This window comes from Barbus barbus (assembly GCF_936440315.1).
Source record: "Barbus barbus genome assembly, chromosome: 22".
Lineage (NCBI taxonomy): Eukaryota > Metazoa > Chordata > Actinopteri > Cypriniformes > Cyprinidae > Barbus > Barbus barbus.
The window spans coordinates 30,153,629-30,174,708 of NC_136750.1; the positions used below are offsets into that span (position 1 = coordinate 30,153,629).

At 35.5% G+C, this 21,080-nt stretch overlaps 1 protein-coding gene across 11 annotated transcripts in view; it reads left to right on the forward strand.

Moving 5' to 3' along the window:
- Window positions 1-1,861: 1,861 nt before the first annotated feature.
- LOC306888223 (CUGBP Elav-like family member 4) overlaps window positions 1,862-21,080 on the forward strand; it is a gene marked incomplete at both ends in the record, with an annotated part of 122,963 nt that continues 103,744 nt past the window's right edge. For 6 of the 11 annotated variants that reach the window (XM_079446423.1, XM_079446426.1, XM_079446427.1 and 3 more), the window contains 2 exons: window positions 1,943-2,087; window positions 8,489-8,571. In XM_079446423.1, the coding sequence (XP_079302549.1) occupies window positions 1,943-2,087; window positions 8,489-8,571 (228 nt within the window). Of the gene's footprint in view, window positions 2,088-8,488; window positions 8,572-21,080 lie in introns of all 11 variants that reach the window. The other 5 variants (XM_079446418.1, XM_079446421.1, XM_079446424.1 and 2 more) reach the window with 1 other exon arrangement.

Consider the following 21,080-nt stretch of genomic DNA (forward strand, 5'->3'; position numbering starts at 1 on the left):
CAATTTAATGGCTACTTGCTCCTTATCCCTCCCATGTATGTAGATGATGGCATCATCTGCGTACATGATGATGTCTATGCCCTTGCACACAGCCGGAAGATCATTGATGTAAATACTGAACAACAATGGTCCCAGAATTGATCCTTGTGGGACCCCAGTTGTGCCGGGCTTCAGAGAGGACAATGCATTATTTACCCTCACACATTGCATCCGATTTGAGAGATACGATTGTATCCAATGCAATGTCTCCATGGATAGGTTATACTTAGAGAGCTTAGACAGAAGGACATGGTGGTTTACCGTGTCGAAGGCTTTTCGCAAGTCCAGAAACACTACACCCTCTGTCCAAGTTAGCCTTTATGTTTTCTATCAAATAGCAGCAGGCTGCGTCTAAAACCAAACTGCATGGAGTGCAATAAATTATTACAATCTAAGTGATCGGTTAGCTGCTCTATAATGGCTTTCTCAAGAATTTTAGATACTACAGGTAATATACTAATAGGCCTGTAGTTACTTATTTCATTTTTGCTTCCAGATTTATAAATTGGGCTTATAACTGCTGTTTTAAAGACACTGGGGAAGATACTCTCATCAATAGATTTATTCACAATATGTGTAATAGCTGGCGTTAAAATCTCCCTATGTTTTTAATGAGAGAGCTATCAAGTCCCCAGTAATCTTTAGCTTTTGAGTTGGATAAGGATTTTATTATTTTATCTGTTTTAGAATAATCAATGTGTTTAAAACATAGAAGCTCATGATCATAAATGGAGGGCTGAGGTGATGAGCAAGCATCCAGAGGCATGTTGGATCATTTCATTCACTGAATCAATAAAATAATTATTAAAATTTAGTACATCAAGTTAAATTAAATTAAAATGAGAAATGTTGCCTTGGCAACTAGCTGAAATAAAAAGTGTTTTATATTTTATTTCAAGTAACACAAATGTTTTTTAGTAGTTTTAGTTAACTATAATAACCCTATGGTATCAGATTATAATAGCATGGTACTGAATGATTAACATGTTTATGCTGTAGGCCTAATTATTGTACATAGAAAAATATCATCATAATATCAAGGTACTTTGCTGTATTACAAAAGGTTATAAACAAACAAATGCTGTTTTTTATTGATTTAAAATGTAAATAATGTAGCTAAGAAGCTCAGCCAAGCATAAATTCATTTTAATCAACTTATTCTGTACTGTACATTTTTAAATAAAATATATTTTTGAAAAAAAATGCAGTTGTGTTGTTTTTTTATCCTGCTGTGTTATTGAAAATAGCGATAAACAGTATGTATATTTTTTAGTTTAGGTATTAGGGTGAATTCAGGTAAATTGGGACACTTTTGCCATTGAGATGACTGGGAAAAAATGTCCCACTTAACCAGAATTCATCACTATTTCAGGCCGAATGATTAAATTGTAGCTATTTTAGAGGTTATTTATATACCCGCCAATTATAGTGTTAAAGGTGCTAAATGCAGCTTCGCAAACATGTTACTTTTATAAATATCGCTCCGTGTTTTGAGATACAAACCTTTAAACGCCGTACAGACTTTTGTCTCGTCGCTCCGCCCCCCACGAGCATCTTCACTCACGCCGCCCTGTGATTGGCCGGCCCGGACTTGTTATGCAAATGAGCCGCGGGTCTCTTCAAAAGGCGCGGTCTGACGTCACGAGTCAGAGTGGCAGCTGACACGCGGGGAGAGAGACAGATGGAGAAAGTGAAAGAATCCTGAGGAGAGCAAACGCAAGAAGAAGAAAACCAAGAGAGGAGCTTACAGCAGTGATAGAGGGAGAGGAAGAGAAAGAAAGAGAGGAGGAGGAGTGGATGGTAGAGAGCCGGAGGGAGAAAGATGGCCTCGGTAACGGCGGAGAATGGCTTCAGCACCGCGAACAGCTCCGGTAGAATGAACGGACTCAACAGCGCGATTCCGATGAAAGATCACGATGCCATCAAGCTCTTCATCGGTCAGATCCCACGAAACCTGGAGGAGAAAGACCTCAAGCCTCTGTTCGAGGAGTTCGGAAAGATCTACGAGCTCACGGTGCTCAAGGACCGGTTCACCGGGATGCATAAAGGTCGGACTTGGCTTTCTCTTCCTATAAATGATCCTGTGTGTGTGAGATCAGCACGTGCAAATCCGCCCTCTTCTCAAGATCCATGTGAAGAACCTTACAAGTGGCATCGTGCATGCTCATAAAACTGCTGGTGCACTTGCACTATTAAAAAAAATAAAGGTTTCAGTTTGAAACAAAAAAGAGGAACTTTTTTAATATCCAAAAAAAAAAAAACTAAAATTTTTAACCTAAAATGGTTTTATTCAAGTCAAAAGTATTATTTAACATCACTAATCTAACCTATGCACATCTATTTATACCAACAAAACTATTTTAATGGGTTAAATTATGTAGAAATTAGTGCTGCCAAATGATTAATCGCATTGAAAATGAAAGTTTTTGTAGAATTATATGAATATAAATATATGCATGTAAATACATGTAAATATTTTCAAAATATATACTGCATGTGTGTGAATTTATATATACATAATAAATATACACAGTACTCATATGTAAATAAAAACTTTTATTTTGGGATTAATCGTTAGACAGCACCAGCAGAAATAGCTCTTTACGGTAAGAATTGCAGGGTACTTTTTTTTTTACAGTAAGAAGCTTTATTTGTGTGTTTGTGGATCAGAGCAGCATCAATGCAAACGCAAACCCAGATCAAATAGCATTCAGCCATTTTCATGAAGCATGTCTCCTGGTGTTCTGATGGAGCTTTTTTGGGCTTTTGCATGGGAAAAATTCTTCATTATGACCTCTTCTGCTCGTTCATATCCCTGGATGTGAGGTTCTCTATCACAGGCATGTATACAGCATTTTGCATTTCATTGGGCAGAAATTGGACTAATTGATTAAAAAAAATGTGTTGAAGCATGCAAATGCATTATTATTTGATTTAATTTTGCATGCATTCAGATAATAATCTGTAGTTATTCAAGAACACAAAGCCTGTCTGTATTTATTAAATAATGCATCTCGCAGTATCTCTCACACACATCATTTTTTACTCTGTAATGTGGCTTCGTTCTTTGTGCACGCTCATATTTTCCTCTTCTTTCATCAGCATAATACAGACATTATATAATCTACAAGTGCAAAGGCCAGAATATTTCCATTAGGCTCTTATTTAGCCTTTTATAAAGTCTCCATCTCCAGCTGCACTCGCTGTAATCACTGTTGTGCAGGTTTTGTGCTGATGGTTCCCAGCGGACCAGACGTGTAGCATTAAAGCTGTTAGTTTGCATTAACAGGCCGGAGGAGAGTCAGAGAGGGATGCTGACACACATACGGCCGTCACTGAGAATAACACGAGGAGCAGTTCAGTGTCCTCAAGAAACCCTCTGAGAGTTATACACTGAGTTCTAGTTAAAAAACAAAACCACATCAGCAGCAGTTTATCACTTCATGCTGAAATGTAAGGAGGAACTCCTTTGTTTCCTTCTCTTAGCATATTTAAATGCATCATCAGTAATGCATTTTTGCCTCTATAAGTAGCAAACCGCAGGCGGCTCGTTCTGATCGGTGCTCGTGGGTGTTGTTGATTTGGTTTGACCGGCCACTGGCATCCGTGCCCTTCACACCTCTCTCATCGTCGGTCTGTGTGCCGCTTGAGCTGTTTTGCAGCGGCCTGTGGGGCAAATCTTCAGCTCTGAGACGCTGCGATGTTTCCTTTCATCATTCACTTGTGTGCAACAGCAGAGTCAGTATGCAGTGACCTCAAAAGACTTCACTTAACCCTGTAAAGCCTGAAATAATAGTCTGAAAAGAACATTCTTTGAAAAGGAACAGTTTATTGTATTTGATTCATCAGGTTTTATGGCTCATATACTCTGATATAGTGAGAATATGCAAGAAAAAACTCGGTTTTATTCAGAGTGACTCAAACGGAGCAAATGTGTGACAAATTTCTGAGAAAATTGAGATTTATGCATGATCTGAAAGATGAATAAATCATCTTTCCATTGATGTATGGTTTGTTATGATAGGACAATATTTGGCTGAGATACAACTATTAGAAAATCTGGAATCTGAGGGAGCAAAAAAATCTAAATATTGAGAAAAATACCTGTGCTACTGATGACTGCTTTTGTGCTGCAGGGTCACTTATATTTGCAGATGCTGACATTTATATGATGCAATTCTGATGCTTGTAACATAAATCAGTGGAACCTTTATAACAGTACAGCAGATACTTACATTAAATGATATAAATATCAGTCGTCACTATATCAATGCAATGCTGAATGAGAGATGAAGAAATAAACGCTCCTCAGAAGATGCGAGATGTTTTGGAGGCTTGTGAAGATCATTCCTCCGCTGAGGAACACTGAAAGTAAAGCTTCTGGAAACAAACGTTCCTCAAAATATCCTGTTGATCAGATTTGAGACTCACAGATTTTTCCAAAAAAAAAAATGATCGATGGAGAATCAAGTAAAGCTGAGCTGCTTCCGTCCAGTAAGTGTTCATCTGGAAATATGACTGCAGTTATTCAGATGTTTACTTGATCAAAATCAGTCAATATTTGACAGCAGCAAGACACACGAAGCACCAGCTGAAGCTGGACGTTTGTACAACTACACTAAAAGAGATTTTTCTTGATAAAAAAAAACAAAAAAACTCTAAACTATCAATCAGAGACAGAAGACATGGAGTAGATTGTGTGCGACAGGTTTAACAGCAAAGTTTGATGATCATTTAGAGGTTGTATGAAATATGATACAGTAGGATTTATAGGGTTAAGTCACACTTAAAGATGAATGTCTGAATGTCATTGCATGATTGAAATCAAACCAAACATACAAATATTAAGCTTGTGCAATAATGACATTCAGACATTTTGAAGTGTGTCTCTCTGAAGAACTCACTGTATCTGTAGAGATTTGGATGGTTTGTGGTGAGTTGTGTTTGATGGCTTGGGCAGTGTCAGGTCCTGCTGCTCTTATATAATGTTATTTAACTTGTTCTGCTTCCGCTGGACTCCTGGATCAGCACTTTCTCATCGTCAGTCTGTTTGCATTTAGATTGTGTTGGAGTTTTACTGTCTGTGTGTGTGTGTGTGTGTGTGTGTGTGTGTGTGTGTGTGTGTGATGCTCAGGTCATGAAGGAGAAAGTGCTGGTAGATCTCGACTAGACATTATATACAGGGCCGTTTCTACGCCTCAGGCCAAATCCCTATGGTGCCCCCCATCCAACTCAAAATAACATAAAAGTGATTATATAAACACTCAAATCTTAAATAGCAACAGCCATTTATTTATATAAATCATCGGATGTGTAACATTATATTAGATCTGTGCATTGTACTGTTAATACAAGCCATCTGTCGCATTAATGTTAATCACGTGATAAAAGAAAATCACTCGCTGCCCCTGATTGAACTGCTTTTGTAGTTTTTATCAATTTATTTGTGATAAACACACTTAAGTGATTTTTACATTTTACTATTTGTTTTTCTTACTTAAATACTTATGTTTAGATGTAAAATAAATAAAAAATTACACTATAGACTTGTTTATTTGTTATATTTGTATAGCTATTAATCTAGTAATGATTATTAAGAAAAGAAGTGGGGGAAAAGATTTAATGTTGGTTGATTATTTTGCTTTGGAACCTTCAGAAAACTTGCAGTTTTTCTCTAAATTTATTTTGCTGACTCCATCGACTTGGCTAATTTTTCATCCAATTCATACATCATTTTAAAGGTATTTTAATGAATAATGTAAAACAACTAATTTTTTAAAGTTTGCTCATTTTTGCTAGCACAGGTCACATACAAAAGCCTGATCAGTGGCATAAAAGTAATCAGAATGCAGCTATTTACAGTATTCCTTTGTTACTCATTGACATGTGAACTTCCCCTTTAAATAACGCGACGCTGTCCTCACTAGTTGTATGATGCTGCTCCCTTTAAGCACTGTTAGAAGTGAATGAACTGATTCAGCATTTCCGTAAGGATGCGTTAAATTCGACAAAGTAGTTTAATAAAGGATATATTGGTCTCGTGAATTAGCCTAGAGAAATTTACTTTACCAATATTTTTTTGTTTGGCTGTTAAAGTTTGATATGGGAATATTACATGACACATGATCCTTCAACAATGCACACCTTTTGGAACAATTTCGCACTTTTCGCACCTTTGTGCACTTACTGTACCAATATTTTAAATTGGCCTTTAAACTTTATTGCATGGCAAAAAAAAAAGAAACACTACCTTGCCAAAGCACTGACAGAGCCCATTGATCTAATGGTGTTTTGAGCGCTCCAAATGCAAACTTTGCATGCAACAATCAGGCAGCAATTGACAGCGCTCTGATCCAATGGCATACAGGCATCGTTGGATTGACACTACTCTAGCCCAATGATGGTGGAGGCGGTAATCATATTTCAGGGTGGCCGTGCCACTCTTTATCACAACCCTGATAAAATATAGTGCCAGTGTGTGCGCTCATTGGTGCCCCCTCTGTGTGTGTGTGTGTAAATAGATTTATACCCACAGTACCTTATTTTAACACAGTACATCTATAGAATATAAAGTGTATTATTAAATATAAAATTACATACATTACAAGTAAATATTACCTACATTACATTGTTAGGTAATATATTGTCACATATTTTTCAAGGCGGCAATTCCTTATGTGTTATTCTATTATTCTACATTAACACAATGTTACTCTGTATATTTTTTTAATATACATTCAATTATTTAGTGTATCGACCGTTAATTCAATTGAAGTTTATTTGTATAGCGCTTTTCATGATACAAATCGTTGCAAAGCAGCTTTACAGAAAAATGTAAGTTTCTACATTATATTTAAGAGTAGGTTATTAGTGATGAGGATGATAGAAATGCACAGAAAAAAATCATGCAGTTAGTTACAAATGTCATGAAATCAAACAGACGGTGAACCCTATTAACTGCAATGATTATATGTTGCCATTAAACAAAATTTGGTAGTTTTGTATGTTGTTCCAGGGTTAGCATCAACAATAAATAAGGAAATATATTTTCTTTGCATAAGGTATATAAGATGCTTTGGATAAAAATGACCAACACACTTGAACTGTAAAGTAAAGCCTGTTGAGTTTTGTGAAGGATCTCCACTTGAGTGCTGCTGTGTAAGTGGATGCAGGTTTGGCCGATGGGTGCCGTGTGTGTTCTTGGTCCCTAAGGAGGGCACTTCAGCGCGTCTGCTGTAAGGTGATGAGAAATTGTGCCGCTGCTGCAGAAATGCCTCTCAGAGGGTCACCGCCGCCGCACATGGGGCAAAAAACACATTTGCTTTTGATGTTTAAGCATGTTCACATTAATTTGCAGTACCACTGTTGGAGGTGAAGGTGTCTGAAAATGCATATGTGGAGATTTTTCCTGCTATTTGTCCAATTAATATGATTTTGAATATTGCTGTCGTTTGCATAACTGTCAGACGTGTCTCTCTGTGACTTAATTTATGTCTCTCTGCAGCCCTGAAACTGAACCAATCTACACATTCACATTAGACATGATCTAACTTTATACTGTATGACTTTAAATCCAAGTTAAACTCACTTGTTCTTTCTGGCTTTTATTTGAAAAATAAAGATTATTTTGTTTACTTTGCCATTTATTGTGTGTTATTTTTCTTTTCTTTATACTTTGTTTTATACTTCATTTTTTATACCATGCTTTGGTCAGCTTTGAAAATCTCTAAATAGTTTTTAAGTCTTTGTGTGTCTTTGCAGTCTGAAACAACAGAATTTACAGAATCTAAACACTGGGGAAAACTAGATAATTAATAAAAAACGGCTGGAGACTAATAACTAATGATGAGAACTAAACGAGAACAGGAAACTGACCAAATATGGGCACGAGAGGAGGGGAAACTCAAGACACAGGAAGACAGGACTGACAAAAAGTTTAAGGCAAACAGCTTCAGAAGATTTGAGTTTTCTCAACTTTTTGTTGTATAAACTTAAAACAACAAGTTGAGAAAACTAAAAAAATCTGCTGAAGCTAGCTGCCTCAATCTCAAGTTCTTTCAACTTATTTTTATTTTTTTACAATGTACCATTCACATTAAAAATGCAATTTTTTTTTCTTTGATTTAAATTCGATTTTTATACCACACTTTGGTCAACTTTTGTTGTTTTAATTGTGCTTGAGAAGTAAATTGACATTTACAATGTGTTTACAATGTGATTTTGAATATTGCTGTCATTTGCATAATGGTTTAGATGTGTCTCTCTGCATGATTTTGTACTCTTTATGGCTCTTTGTGATTAAGCAACTGTAGCCTGTCAAGGTAAAACTAATACAAATCTAAACATGCTTTATAAGAAACTAGATTTTTATATTTTCTGATGGTTTAGTAACTCACACAGATGAAGTGTTGAATGGGCTGACCTGTGTGTGTGTGTTTGTGTGTTTCAGGATGTGCCTTTCTAACGTACTGTGCCAGAGAGTCAGCGCTGAAGGCCCAGAGCGCTCTCCACGAACAAAAGACTCTACCCGGGGTGAGACACACATTGTTCTTTTATTTCTCTCTCGCTCTCGCTCCTGAACTCATAATCAGCACAGCTCTGGCTGTCGGACTCGTTCTGCTTCTGTCTGATTCCTTCATGTTCATTAATGAGGTTTTTGAGGGCAGCGTCTGACATTTGAACAAGATGAAGAAAATAATATCAGACTCATTTTTAAATGTAAAGGAGCGCGTCTCATTTTCTTTGTCTGTGTTCATAAGCCTGACTTGCTTTTTGGATTTGAGCAGCAGACGTCAGTTTGAAGAGACGATTAAACACATCATAGCAAATGTGCAAAATATGTAAATATTTATACATTTATTTGAAATACATATAGATGTACATTGCTTTGAACAGTGGGAGTGGAAGATAAAATATTAAGATTTAATTCATAAAATCTCATATAAATACATATCATATGAAATGGCACCAGTGCTATTTTAGTATCATTGAAATACTACTACAGGTTTTGTTAATATTTCGAGTTTTTATTTTTATATTTTCTATTTACTTTAATTTTAGTATTAAATGAAGTTTTCTTAATTTTGTAGAGTGTTTATTTTGTCATTTTTATTTATTTTTTTATTTTTAGGTTTATGTAGTTTTAGTTATTTTAGTACATCAAACTAAATAAAAATAAGAAATGTTGCCTTGGCAATTAGCTGAAATAAAATAAGTTTATATTTTATTTTATTCCAGTCAAAGTTTGTTTTAAGTTTATGTTACTACACTCAAAAAAAAAAAAGATTTAGCGATTTTAATTGCATGAAACATTTCCATCCATTTGGTTTACACAGCTTTAAACAAAAACAAAAACTTGCATTAATGCAATAATGCATTTATTTTAATTGTATAGAATTGCATTGTGAAAATAACTTTTTTTTTCAGTTAAAAAGTATGAACCTGGTTAAATATGGCTAGCTGTGGAACAAGCAATATTCAATTAGATAAATGTACGAGATTGAAACAAATTGGATTTATTGATGAGTATATATTTTTTATTACAGAAAAAATATGCTTTACTTTAAGTTTATTAGTTTATGTTAAAATTCTATTAGATGGACATTATGCAAATCAAATACATACATCTTAAATTTAGACCTAAATGTTTTTGAGTGTATAATAACCTTGAATGATTCCTGGAATTTGTTGCTAATGCTTTTAAATATGAGACTGTAGTTGAGGAGTGGACCGGTGTGATCGTGCTGTAGCGTCTCAGTTTGGGTGCGTATGGCAGATGTATTCAGAATAGATTTGACGTATTCCCACGCTTCTGCTCCAGGAGAGCCGTCGCTGCTCAAACCTGCAGGGAGAAAGCAGGAAAGGCTCGCGTCTCTTCTCACTTCCATCAGCTGCTTGCAGTCCTGATGAATCTCTTGGGCAATTATCATGATCAGAGAAAACATGAGAATATTCGGTCATCATTCAGACATGCTGATCCAAACCTGTTCCTGCTGCCCTTTTGATACAATGAAGATAAGACAGTGAAAGTTAAATGAAAAAAAAAAATGCAAGAGTTCATGCAAACAACTATAACATTTTCATCGAATAAAGCTCCATATGCATTCGTTTTCACACTGATGTTCTCAACATGAATTCAATCTCCACTCTTCAGCACAATAAGAAGCACAAAACCTCCAAAAGAACTGCAACTCTTCTAAATACCCAGCAGAACTGAACATTAAAGCTCTTTCCTTTTGTTCAAAAACACAGACAATTACACTTAATTTCAACATTTACTCTCTAGATCAGAAACAGAAATGTGGATTTAAATTAAGTTGATAAAATAGAATTGTGTTGCTTCAGTGTTACTTAAGTATCATTGAGATAATATTAGTTTTTGTTCATATTTGGATATGGATATGTACATCATAATTTTGTAACGTAATTTTGTAATTTTTAGGATTTGTATATCTACATAGTTTTTATTTATTTTTTATTACAGTTTTAATTATTTTAGTACATCAAGTTAAACTAAATTAAAATAAGATGTTGCTTAGCAACTAGCTGAGATAATGATAAAAAAAGTTTATTAAACTAATCCTAATGATAAATATTGTGAGAGATTAGATCTTCACAATTATCTGTTACTACAACATTTTATACATGAGAAAGTATTTAAAAATGTCTGAATGTCATTTCATTAGATACGAAATATCATTATTTCGGTTTTAGTTTGAGCTATTTTACAACATCCAGTTAGGGTTAGGGTTCAAAGGGATATATCTTTGTGTGTCATTGGCATACAGATGAAAAGAGACCCCATACTTATTAAGAATAGATCCTAGAGGAAACATGTAAAGAGAAAACAGCACTGGACCAAGGATTGAGCCCTGAGGGACACCAAACTTTAAAGATATTTCAGATGAGGAGTGGTTTCCAATACTAACAACATACCTACTATCTGTGAGATAAGAACGAAACCACTGCAATACCGTACCCCGAAGGCCAACACATGTTTCAAGACGTGATATAAGTGTATTATGATCAACTAAATCAAAAGCAGAACTGAGGTCTAACAGAAACAAAGCCTTAGACTGCCCAGTGTCAGTAATAAACCAGATTGAAATTTTTCAGAGATTGAATTGATGGTCAAATAAGACTGAAGTTGATTTAGAACCACTTTCTCCAGAAGTTTGGAAAGAAAAGTCAAGTTTGAAATAGGACGAAAACTAGCCAGTAATGTGGGATCCAAACTTGGTTTTTTAAGATGAGGCCGCACCGTGGCAAGTTTAAAGTCGCCAGGTACAATGCCAGTATAAAGACATTTGTTAGTAATAGACAACAGATCGGGGCCAACAGTCTCAATAATCTGTCCAAGGAAACGTGAAGGAATAACATCCTGAGGATACACAGTAAGTTTTAGAGTAGACATAATCTCAATTAGAGTATTCATGTTTACAGACTCAAAGACAGACCAAGTGGAAGCAGTGATTGGAATATCTGGCATTTTATATGCCAACAGAGGCATCAAAGATGTAATTTGGGAAACCTTATCATTAAAATGTCTTGCAAAGTCCTCGCAAAAAGAAACCGATGTCTCAGGAAACAGATTAACATTTGGGCGAAGAACAGATTCAACCGTGGAAAAAAGGATATTTGGCTTATGGCTATGTCTTAAAATTAACTCAGAGAGATAACTACATTTTGCAGCCTTTACAGCCACTGATAGGCAGAAAGAGAGTCTCTTAAAATTTCATATGACCCTTGTAGTTGATCTTTTTTCCGTTTATGTTCAGCTCTTCTACAGGTCTGTCTGAGAGAACGAGTAAAGTCATTTTGCCAAAGTACGGAATTTTGTTAATGTTTTTGAACTTTTAGTGGTGCAACAGAGTTTAAAATATTAGAACAGGTAGCATTAAACAGACTTAGATTTTCATTAGAATCCAAGTGATATGTAGAAGAAATCATATAAATTAGCATTTAAATGCACATACATGGAGGACAATTCTTCACCTGAATGGTCAGTGATGGTACGAGTCCAATGTGGAAGTGGGGAATGTCTCTGTTTTCCCATCCAATGGCATAGAAAACAATATAGGCATATGATCAGACAAGCCTGCATCATCAATATTAATGTCAAAAACTGTTAACCCACGGGATAAAATTAATTCCAGAGTATGGCCCTGAAGATGAGTTGGTCCAGAAACCCATTGCAAAAAAATCAAAAGTGTCTTATAGACTAAGAAATTATTTTGAAAGTGGCTTGGAGTACAGCAGACATGAAAGTTAAAGTCCCCCATGATCAGGATTCTATCATAATTGGTGACAATTTCCCCCAAGAACTCGGTGAATTCACTGAGGAAATCCTTATTTACATGAGGTGGCCGATAAATAACAAAAACTACTGATTTATCCAAAGAGAGTAGAAACAAGTGAACTTCAAAACTACTGCGAGTCATAGTTGATAAACAACGGCAGATGTATGTGTCTTTAAAAACTGTCGCCAATCCTCCCCCACGGCCGGATAATCGACCGATAATTTCTGTGATGCATAGTATATCCAAAGCATGTGAAGTAAAAAAGTAATTTAATAAAAAAGTTTTGTTTACCAGAGAGTGCGCGTTGATCACAGCCACCTTATATACCGACGAATCTTCCTGAAACTGCGTTGTCCGACTCAGTGATCGAAGATTGAGGGTATTCACTCCACGGGAGCGAACACAGGGAGGAAGATGGCACGAAGACATGGAAAGCATGCTGGGTACGACAGGTCGAAGCCATTAATACGATGCATGAAGCCTACTCCAGCGAGCACCGCATTCACAGGCCAAAACAGACCCATCAGACAATGGAGTCAGCCAGTCGCCAGCAATGATGTAGAGAGAAATATGAACGTGTAGGTAGAGAAGAAGTGGGAGGCACGTAAATGTCACGCCTGGCAGTTTCAATGGCCAATTGAATGTCCTTTAGTGTTTGGTAGTCGTAAACCAACACCATTTTACAGCTCGTGCTTAAAAAAGACACACATAAAAACAATAGATGACAAAGAGAGCAGCAGACGGCGTGCCACACACAACGGCGCCATCTTGGAACCACTTATCAGTGCTTTACTGGCATAGCTAATATTTTACATTGTATATTATAAATATTCAAATAAAACAGTGCAAAATAAAGAAAAGGGAAAAGAACAACATAATTTGAAAAAGAACTGAGAGCTGCTTATTACTGAGTTGAACTTGTTTGATAATTGATAAACTTTTTACAGTTATTGAACTAAACTGAATCAACAATAATGATGCTGTTGTCTTTTTAGAGCTGCTTTGAATTAGTCTCATAATTGATGTTTGCATCATGGATTTGATTATTTTTTTGTTTTACTGTAAAGTGTTGTATAAAGCGCTTTTATAGAGGTGACTTGACATGAAAAAAAATGCATTGTAATCAACAAAGATTAAAAGGAAAATGAGTGATGTTACAGTCACAGGAGGACTGTTTCTGATTGGTTGAGTGGATGCTGTGATTAATTTAGTCGAGTCTGAGGTGCATAAACGCAGTCGGCACAGATAAACACCTTATATTGACCCGACAACAGTCACGGCTTTCACCAAATCAGTGCATATTGAATTTGAAATAATTAACGTTGTCAAAGTTTGTATTGTGGCTTTACATATTTTCGTCAACTTACAGGTTACAGAGTTATATGTGGGCACTTAGTTTTTCTTGTCGTTGAATACATTTGGCCAAAATCTGTCGGTGGGTTTTACAAATTGTTAAAAAATTGGTAAAACCCACAAACAGAGTAACCAATGGCATTCATTTACTGTGAAATATTATTCGTTAATGGCTGGTTTAGTAAGAATCTTCATCAGGATTCAGTGGGTTGGTCTGCTGTTCTGTGAAGTCGAGTTGATATTTTCTGCCGGAGTCTCGTATCAGACTGAAGACATTAGTGAGCGATCAGAGGTCACTCGTTATCCTCCTGTGACGGGCAATTTGTCTAAAGAGTGAAATTTGTCAAAGTCCAGCCCCCATGAGGACAAACACCAAACACACACAGCTGGAGAAAAACAAAACAACTTTATCACTTTCATCGCTGTTTTCATCTTTTTAGTTCATTCTTTGAAAGTTGACCCTTCAGCAGGGAATCAGGTCAGTGAGCTTCTGATCATAAATATTGGACAGATAAATAAAGCTTTTGAAATGGCATCAGTATTTTGAAATATCAGTGAAATATGAGATCATTAGGAAATGACAAATGACTAGACAATAAATCTCTTATGGGTTTTTTATACTCTGTTAAACATTAAGAAGAAAATTTTCTTGCATTTTTTTTTTTTTACAGAAGAAAATTTCAGTAAAAAGAATAAGAAAAAATACAGCATCATTTATTATAAAAGTGGTTTTAATGCATTAATTATGCTTTGTAATGCACCTTATAATGTGTTGTATGATCTCATGATTTGAAACCATAATTATAATACCTTTCTATTAATTGTTCCGCCTTTAATAAGTATAATGCATTTTAACTTTGGTAACTATTATTTATGAAAGGATATAATGCTTTACAGCATACATTATGTATATTTTTTATAATGCATTATACATAAAGGCTTTAAGTGTTACAACAATACCAAATATGCACACAAACATTTCCATAACCTTTTATATAATATAAAAGGAACACGGACTATTAACAGAAATACAATAAACTGAATACTTGTATTAAATACTTTGAAACACAGAAGAAGAGCTAAATGACTTCAGACTGCTAAACCTCTGCAAATTAAATTTTAAAATTATTGCATATGTAATTTTTCCTATAAATAGATCTGGGCATTTATCATTATCATTAGAAATGTTTGCAGATGATCCAGGCCTCTGATCCTGATGAAATCACTACAATCAAACAAAACAATTTAAATGCTGGGGTTTGAGCTTGTCTAGAGTCTTTTATTTTGACAGGTTTTTCTTTCATCCTCTTCCTGATTTTTCCATGTGTTTCCTGTGTATTAGTTAGTGTGAATAAACCAAAGGCCTCACTGGTTTGGCTGGTTAGTTGTGTCAGTTAGTACCTGCTTATGAATCTACAGGCCAACACATATTCCTCCTCTGCAGTCCATTCCAATTTGTCCATGTCTAATATCAATCAGCATTGTCATGATGCTATCATGAATCCTAATGGATAGAGACTCCAAATATTATATTTGTGTTTGCCAGTGTCCTTCATTGAGTTGTTTTGGTGAGTATTCATTGCTTGTTGTTCCCTGTCATGCTTTTATGCTTCCTTCTTGCAATTTTACTCTGTTTTTAAAAAATGTTACGCTTGGCAGTTGCAGTCTGATTTAATAAATGCTTCTATTTCTTTTTTTGCACTGGATATGGAAAGTCTGGTTGCACTGCATTGTGGATTCAGTAACCATACAATGTATATTCTGCATCTTTTGGCAGAAGGTCATTTTTGACTTTAATGTTTGTCTTGAGACTCTAGAAGCAAATGTGGTGTTTGCTATCTTGTATAATGTCATCTTATGGACGTTTGGCTTGAGTTCTGTCTGTCTGTCAGTCATTGCTGCTGATGAGAGTTCATGTCTCCTGTCAGATGATGCTGATTGGTCTGTAGTTCTCGGCTATGTTAATGTCCTTCTCAGATCCTGAGTGGAGCAGGGTCATAAACAGGGGTTTTACGGTGGAGCAAGACAGTAGTTAGACAGGAGTCAGTTTGGAAAGACAAATCTGAGTTGAGTCTCCTAGACAGCCGTGAGATTACGGTCTTTTACTTAATTCCCAGATGTTTCTCCTTCAAGCTCACAGTAGTCTCACATGCCTCCTCTGGAGCTGCAGAAGAGATCTGAACAATGTCTTAAACTGTGCCCAAACATGTTTTCCACATTCAGTTCTCCCGAGTAGGCCTTTTGCATTTATTAATGAATTGTCTGTATAACAATGTTATTTGTTACTTGAGCTAAAACAAATGTTAACTGAAATAAAATAAAAAAAACTTAATTTTATTTCAGTTGGTAAACAAGGCAACAGTTCTCATTTTCATTTAGTTTAACTTGATAAACTAAAATAACAAAAATTAAAACTGAAATAAAAATTAATAAAATCTATATAGACAAAACAACAAGCACCAATAAAAATGGCAAAAACAACATGAAAGCAGAAGCTAAAAAAATCAAATGTAATGCAAATTCAATAATAACAAAAACCGTAGTGGCATCTCAATTATTCAACTTATTCAATCTCAATTATACTAAAATAAGACTTAATTTCAATCACATTTTGCCATCCAAAGAAGGGAAATTTAAAAGTTTAAGTATATTATATTATATTAATCATAAACAATGAATTATATAAATATTTTACATTTCAGATTCCATGCATTATGCTTACACTGTAAGTGTCATGACCAGACAGAAAGCAATTATTAATCACGTTTAATTGTCAGTAAAAATTGATGATAGTGACTGGCTGCTCCTGAGGAATATTAGCAGAAACATCTGAGACAAACTTGATGCTTCAACGAAACGCAGCTGTGATCCTCTTGAGCTTTGAAAGAGAAACTTCTGCACAGTTTTACTCCGTGTTCGTGTGTCTTCAGCAAAGGAAGGCTCTACTATGGATTTTCAATTCCAGTAGGAAATAAATATAATGGGTCAGAAGGGTCTAAAGTAATAAAACCCGGCCAGAGACTCTGGGATACATTAATGCCTCTCAATATTCAGACGCATGATTAATGTCGTCTTTAAATACATAAATATGAATTTACTGATTAATCAATATTGCCTGAGAGCAACAGCACACAGAATTGTAGGCATATTGTTAGTATATAGTTGCATTGGATTGTGGTCTACAGTATACAGTACAGTACAGTACATACAGGGGCGTAGCCATCATTTCAGAAGTGAGGGGGACAGAAATGTGTGTGTGTGTGTGTGTGTGTGTGGGGGGGGGGGGGGGGGGGTCTAATTGACAAGTTTAATGTTTTTTTTTTTTTTTATTGGCTAAGAAATGAAATACACTGTTAGCTACTAATGATTTGTATTTTGTAATATTTTCCCTATATTTTCCTAATAGCAATTTTATGATTTGTTCATATACAACACTTTTTTTTATAACAGAATAAACCAGAAACTATATTCTATAGTTTCTATAGGCTACTGTAATAAATGCTAGGCCTATGTCAGTTAGCACTGCATTATTCAGATATTTAATTTATTACCTAGAGATGACTTGGAAAAACACACACAAACCATATGTGACCCTGGACCACAAAACCAGTCATAAGGGTACATTTTTTATAAAATTGTGATTTATACATAATCTGAAAACTGAACAAATAAGCTTTCCATTGATGCATGATTTGTTAGGATAGGACAATATTTGTATTATATATCTGAGGGTGCAAAAAAAATCTAAATATTGAGAAAATCTCCTTTAAAGTTGTTCAAATTAAGTTCTTAGCAATGCATATTACTAATCAAAAATTCAGTGTTGATATATTTACAGTAGGAGATTTACTAAATATCTTCATAGAACATGATCTTAATATCCTAATGATTTTTGTCATAAAAGAGAAATGTATAATTTTGACCCATACAATGTATCGTTGGTTATTGCTACAAATATACCTGTGCTACTCATGACTGCTTTTGGGCTCCAGGGACACATATATTGTCGCAGTGGTGCAAGTATGTCTCTGTTTTTCATTCAGCTGAGCTACAGCAGTCAATGGATGCCTTTGTCCATATTAGGGATTTCCCTGCACGTCACAAGTTATTATTTTGGAAAATGACTGAAACATACACTGCATAAGAGTGTTTAGCGCTCCTAATCTTCACATTATTTTGGATACGAATAAAACACCAGGTCATGCATACAGTAGGTCAGAGCTGCAGGATTCATTGTTAAAAGATCGCGATCTCGATACAAACACCCACATGATCTCATTTCTCAATGACAACGATTCACCCATGTCTAGTAATGAAACAAGTAAAGTATTTATGAGTGAGTCATTGAATCATTCATTCAAACCACTTTTCATAATTTTAATATTAATATGTATTAATAATTAAAATAATATTAAAATGTTTAAAAAGTAACTAAATAATTTTAAATAGACTGCATAATTTGTCACACATTTCTTTTAGTTCAGAATTGTGGGAGAATCATGATCTCTATTTGAGACAAAAAAAGAAATCCTGATTCTCAATTTATCCAGAATCGTGCAGCTTTAGCAGAGGTTAACTTTCCCTTTGAATTTAAATCTAGATTTATTCGAACTGGCCTCTGAAAACATCTACCTGAATACACTTCTCTGAAAAAGTACAGGGGACGAATTTACATTTTAATGAAAGTGGGGGGGCATGTCCGCCGTGTATTCTATGTCCATGTACATATACATATACCAGTTTTTAATTTTAAATTTTTATTTTGGGTCCAGATTTGACTTTTTGCATGAGTTTGAGAAAACTGAGTAAAAATAGCTGTTCACCTGACCTTAGTTCAGTGTTTGGACTGTGTGAGAGTGTGTGTGTGTGTGTGTGTGTGTGTGTGTGCACCTGGTATTCATCACGTCCTGGGGACCAAATGTCCCCACAAGGATAGTAATACCAGTAAATCTTAATCTTGTGGGGACATTTTTTGGTCCCCATGAGGAAACAAGCTTATAAATCATACAGCATAAAGTTTTTTGAAAATCTAAAAATGCAGCATGTTTCCTGTGAGGGCTAAGTTTAGGTGTAGGGTTGGTGTAGGGCAATAGCACATACAGATTGTACAGTATAAAAACCATTACGCCTATGGGATGTTCCCATAAAACATGGAAACCCAACATGTGTGTGTGAGTGTGTGTGTGTGTGTGTGTGTGAGAGTGTGTGAGAGTGTGTGAGAGTGTGTGTGTGTGTGTGTGAGAGTCTTGTACAGTGGAAGCCTAAATGATTAGAGCATAGTATTTTCAGCAGCTAAAAAATGGCTTGAAGTCAGTTATTTTTATCTTTTGCTGTAGTGTGTCAGTAGGAAATATCAGCTACAGAACTGTGTCTCCAAGACGCTTCAAGAAACCTCCTGCAAAGCTACAGTGCTGTTAATAGTTTTAGGCACTTGTGTAAAAATGCTGTAAAATGAGGATGCTGTCAAAAATAATGTCAAATAGATTTTCTCTATCAATAAACTTCTATTGACTAAATGAAATCAACATTTGTTGTGAGCATCCTTTGTGTTTAAAGCAGCTTTTGTCCTCGGTGCACTTGAGCAGAGTTTCTCAGGAGCTTTGCAGGAGGTTTCTTGAAGCGTCTTGGAGACACAGTTCTTCTGGATTTAGTCTGTCTCAGTTTCTTCATGTCATTCCAGACAGACTGGATGATGATCAGATCAGATCTCTGTGTGGAGCACTAAAATCTCACTGGATTATTACAATTAATGGCAAAATGAATGTTTGGAAATAAACTGATATTTCCTGCTGACACACTACAGCAGAAGATAGAAATAAAACCATTTCTGAGCTGCTGAAAATACTAGTGCTCTAATCATTTTGGCCACCGCTGTATGTCAGCTGACAAGGATATATGGCCTATTGTGTCTCATTCTCCCTCATTTTCTCCGTCCTCCGTGTCTCCGTCTGTCTCCCAGAAACATGTACGAGCTGCTATTAGGCGAATATTAGCGTATCCCAGCCGTCTGACAGATTACAGTCGTGTGATGAATCCCGAGCAGCTTCTGATCGTCCGCTGCTCTGCTAATGGAGGTGAAGCTGTTATCAGAGCCCAACGCTGAACCCTCGGCCCGTCCATGTGATCCACGCACAGACCCCTCATTATCACCTCCGTTCTGTGCACGGCTCATTCATTAAACCCAGCTTTTAGAGCTTTTAAGCGTCACCTTTTGTCCCTTTTAGTGCCGGATGTGAGAAACTCTGAGAGAAATGTAATGCAGAGACACCGAGCCTGGAGCACAGATGATTCGCTGGGATTCAGAAATGAACACGATTAGGAAACAAATGGGCCGATTTGGCACAAGAGCTTCACATTGGCAGCAGTGAGGAAGCCAGGGCTTTTTCTAAAGTGACAGAATATAAAAATAATTGTGATTAGCGGTTCTTGTGTCTCCCAGCGGGCCGACAGAAGTCTGCTGATAGTGGTGTTGTCCGGTGTGTTTAATGTAGAGCAGGACGATTCAGTTACCTTCCAGCTGATTCAGGACTGACTATGAAATTAAATAAGCAATGTGCATTTCAGTGATATTTGTTGGCAGCCACAGAAGTGTGTAAAAGCAACCAAAAATAATAAATCAACCAAACTTTATAATTGCTTTTTTAATAATTTTATTTAAAATATATTTTTTTCTTAAAAATTCTTACACGATGCTCATTACATTAACAGTGGATAAACTACCTGTTAATTAGCTGCTATTTTTAATTGTGCAATTAATATCAATGGGAAAAAATCTGTGTCATTATATACAGTACTATTTGGGGTTCATAAGATTTTTTTTAAATATGTAATTCTCTGCATTTATTTGATCAAAACTACAGTACAAAATTGTGAAATATTATTCCAGTGTAAAATGTGTTTTCTATGTGAATATCTGTTAAACTGTAATTTATTTCTGTGATCTGCAGCTGTATTTTCAGCATCATTACTCCAGTCTTCAGTGTCACATGATCTTCAGAAATCATAATAATATACTGATTTACTGCTCAACAAACATTTCTGATTATTATCAATGCTGAAAACAGTTGTGCAGCACAATATTTTTGTGGAAACTGATACATTTTATTTTTCAGGATTCACAGATGAATAGAAAGTTCAAAAGAACAGCATTTATTTAAAATAGGAATCTTTTGTAATATTATAAATATCTATCACTTTTTACTGAATAAAAGTCTATTTTAATGTAGTAAAAATGTATTTAAAAACTTTTATTAAAAAATCTTATTTTTCAAACGCTAGTTAAAACATGAACGATTACTTTGTCAATTTCACATGAATTGTTTCAGCACAATATCCTTTATTTCTGCGTTTGTTGTTTTGTGTTGGTCTAAAGCCTTTGAAACAGTAAAT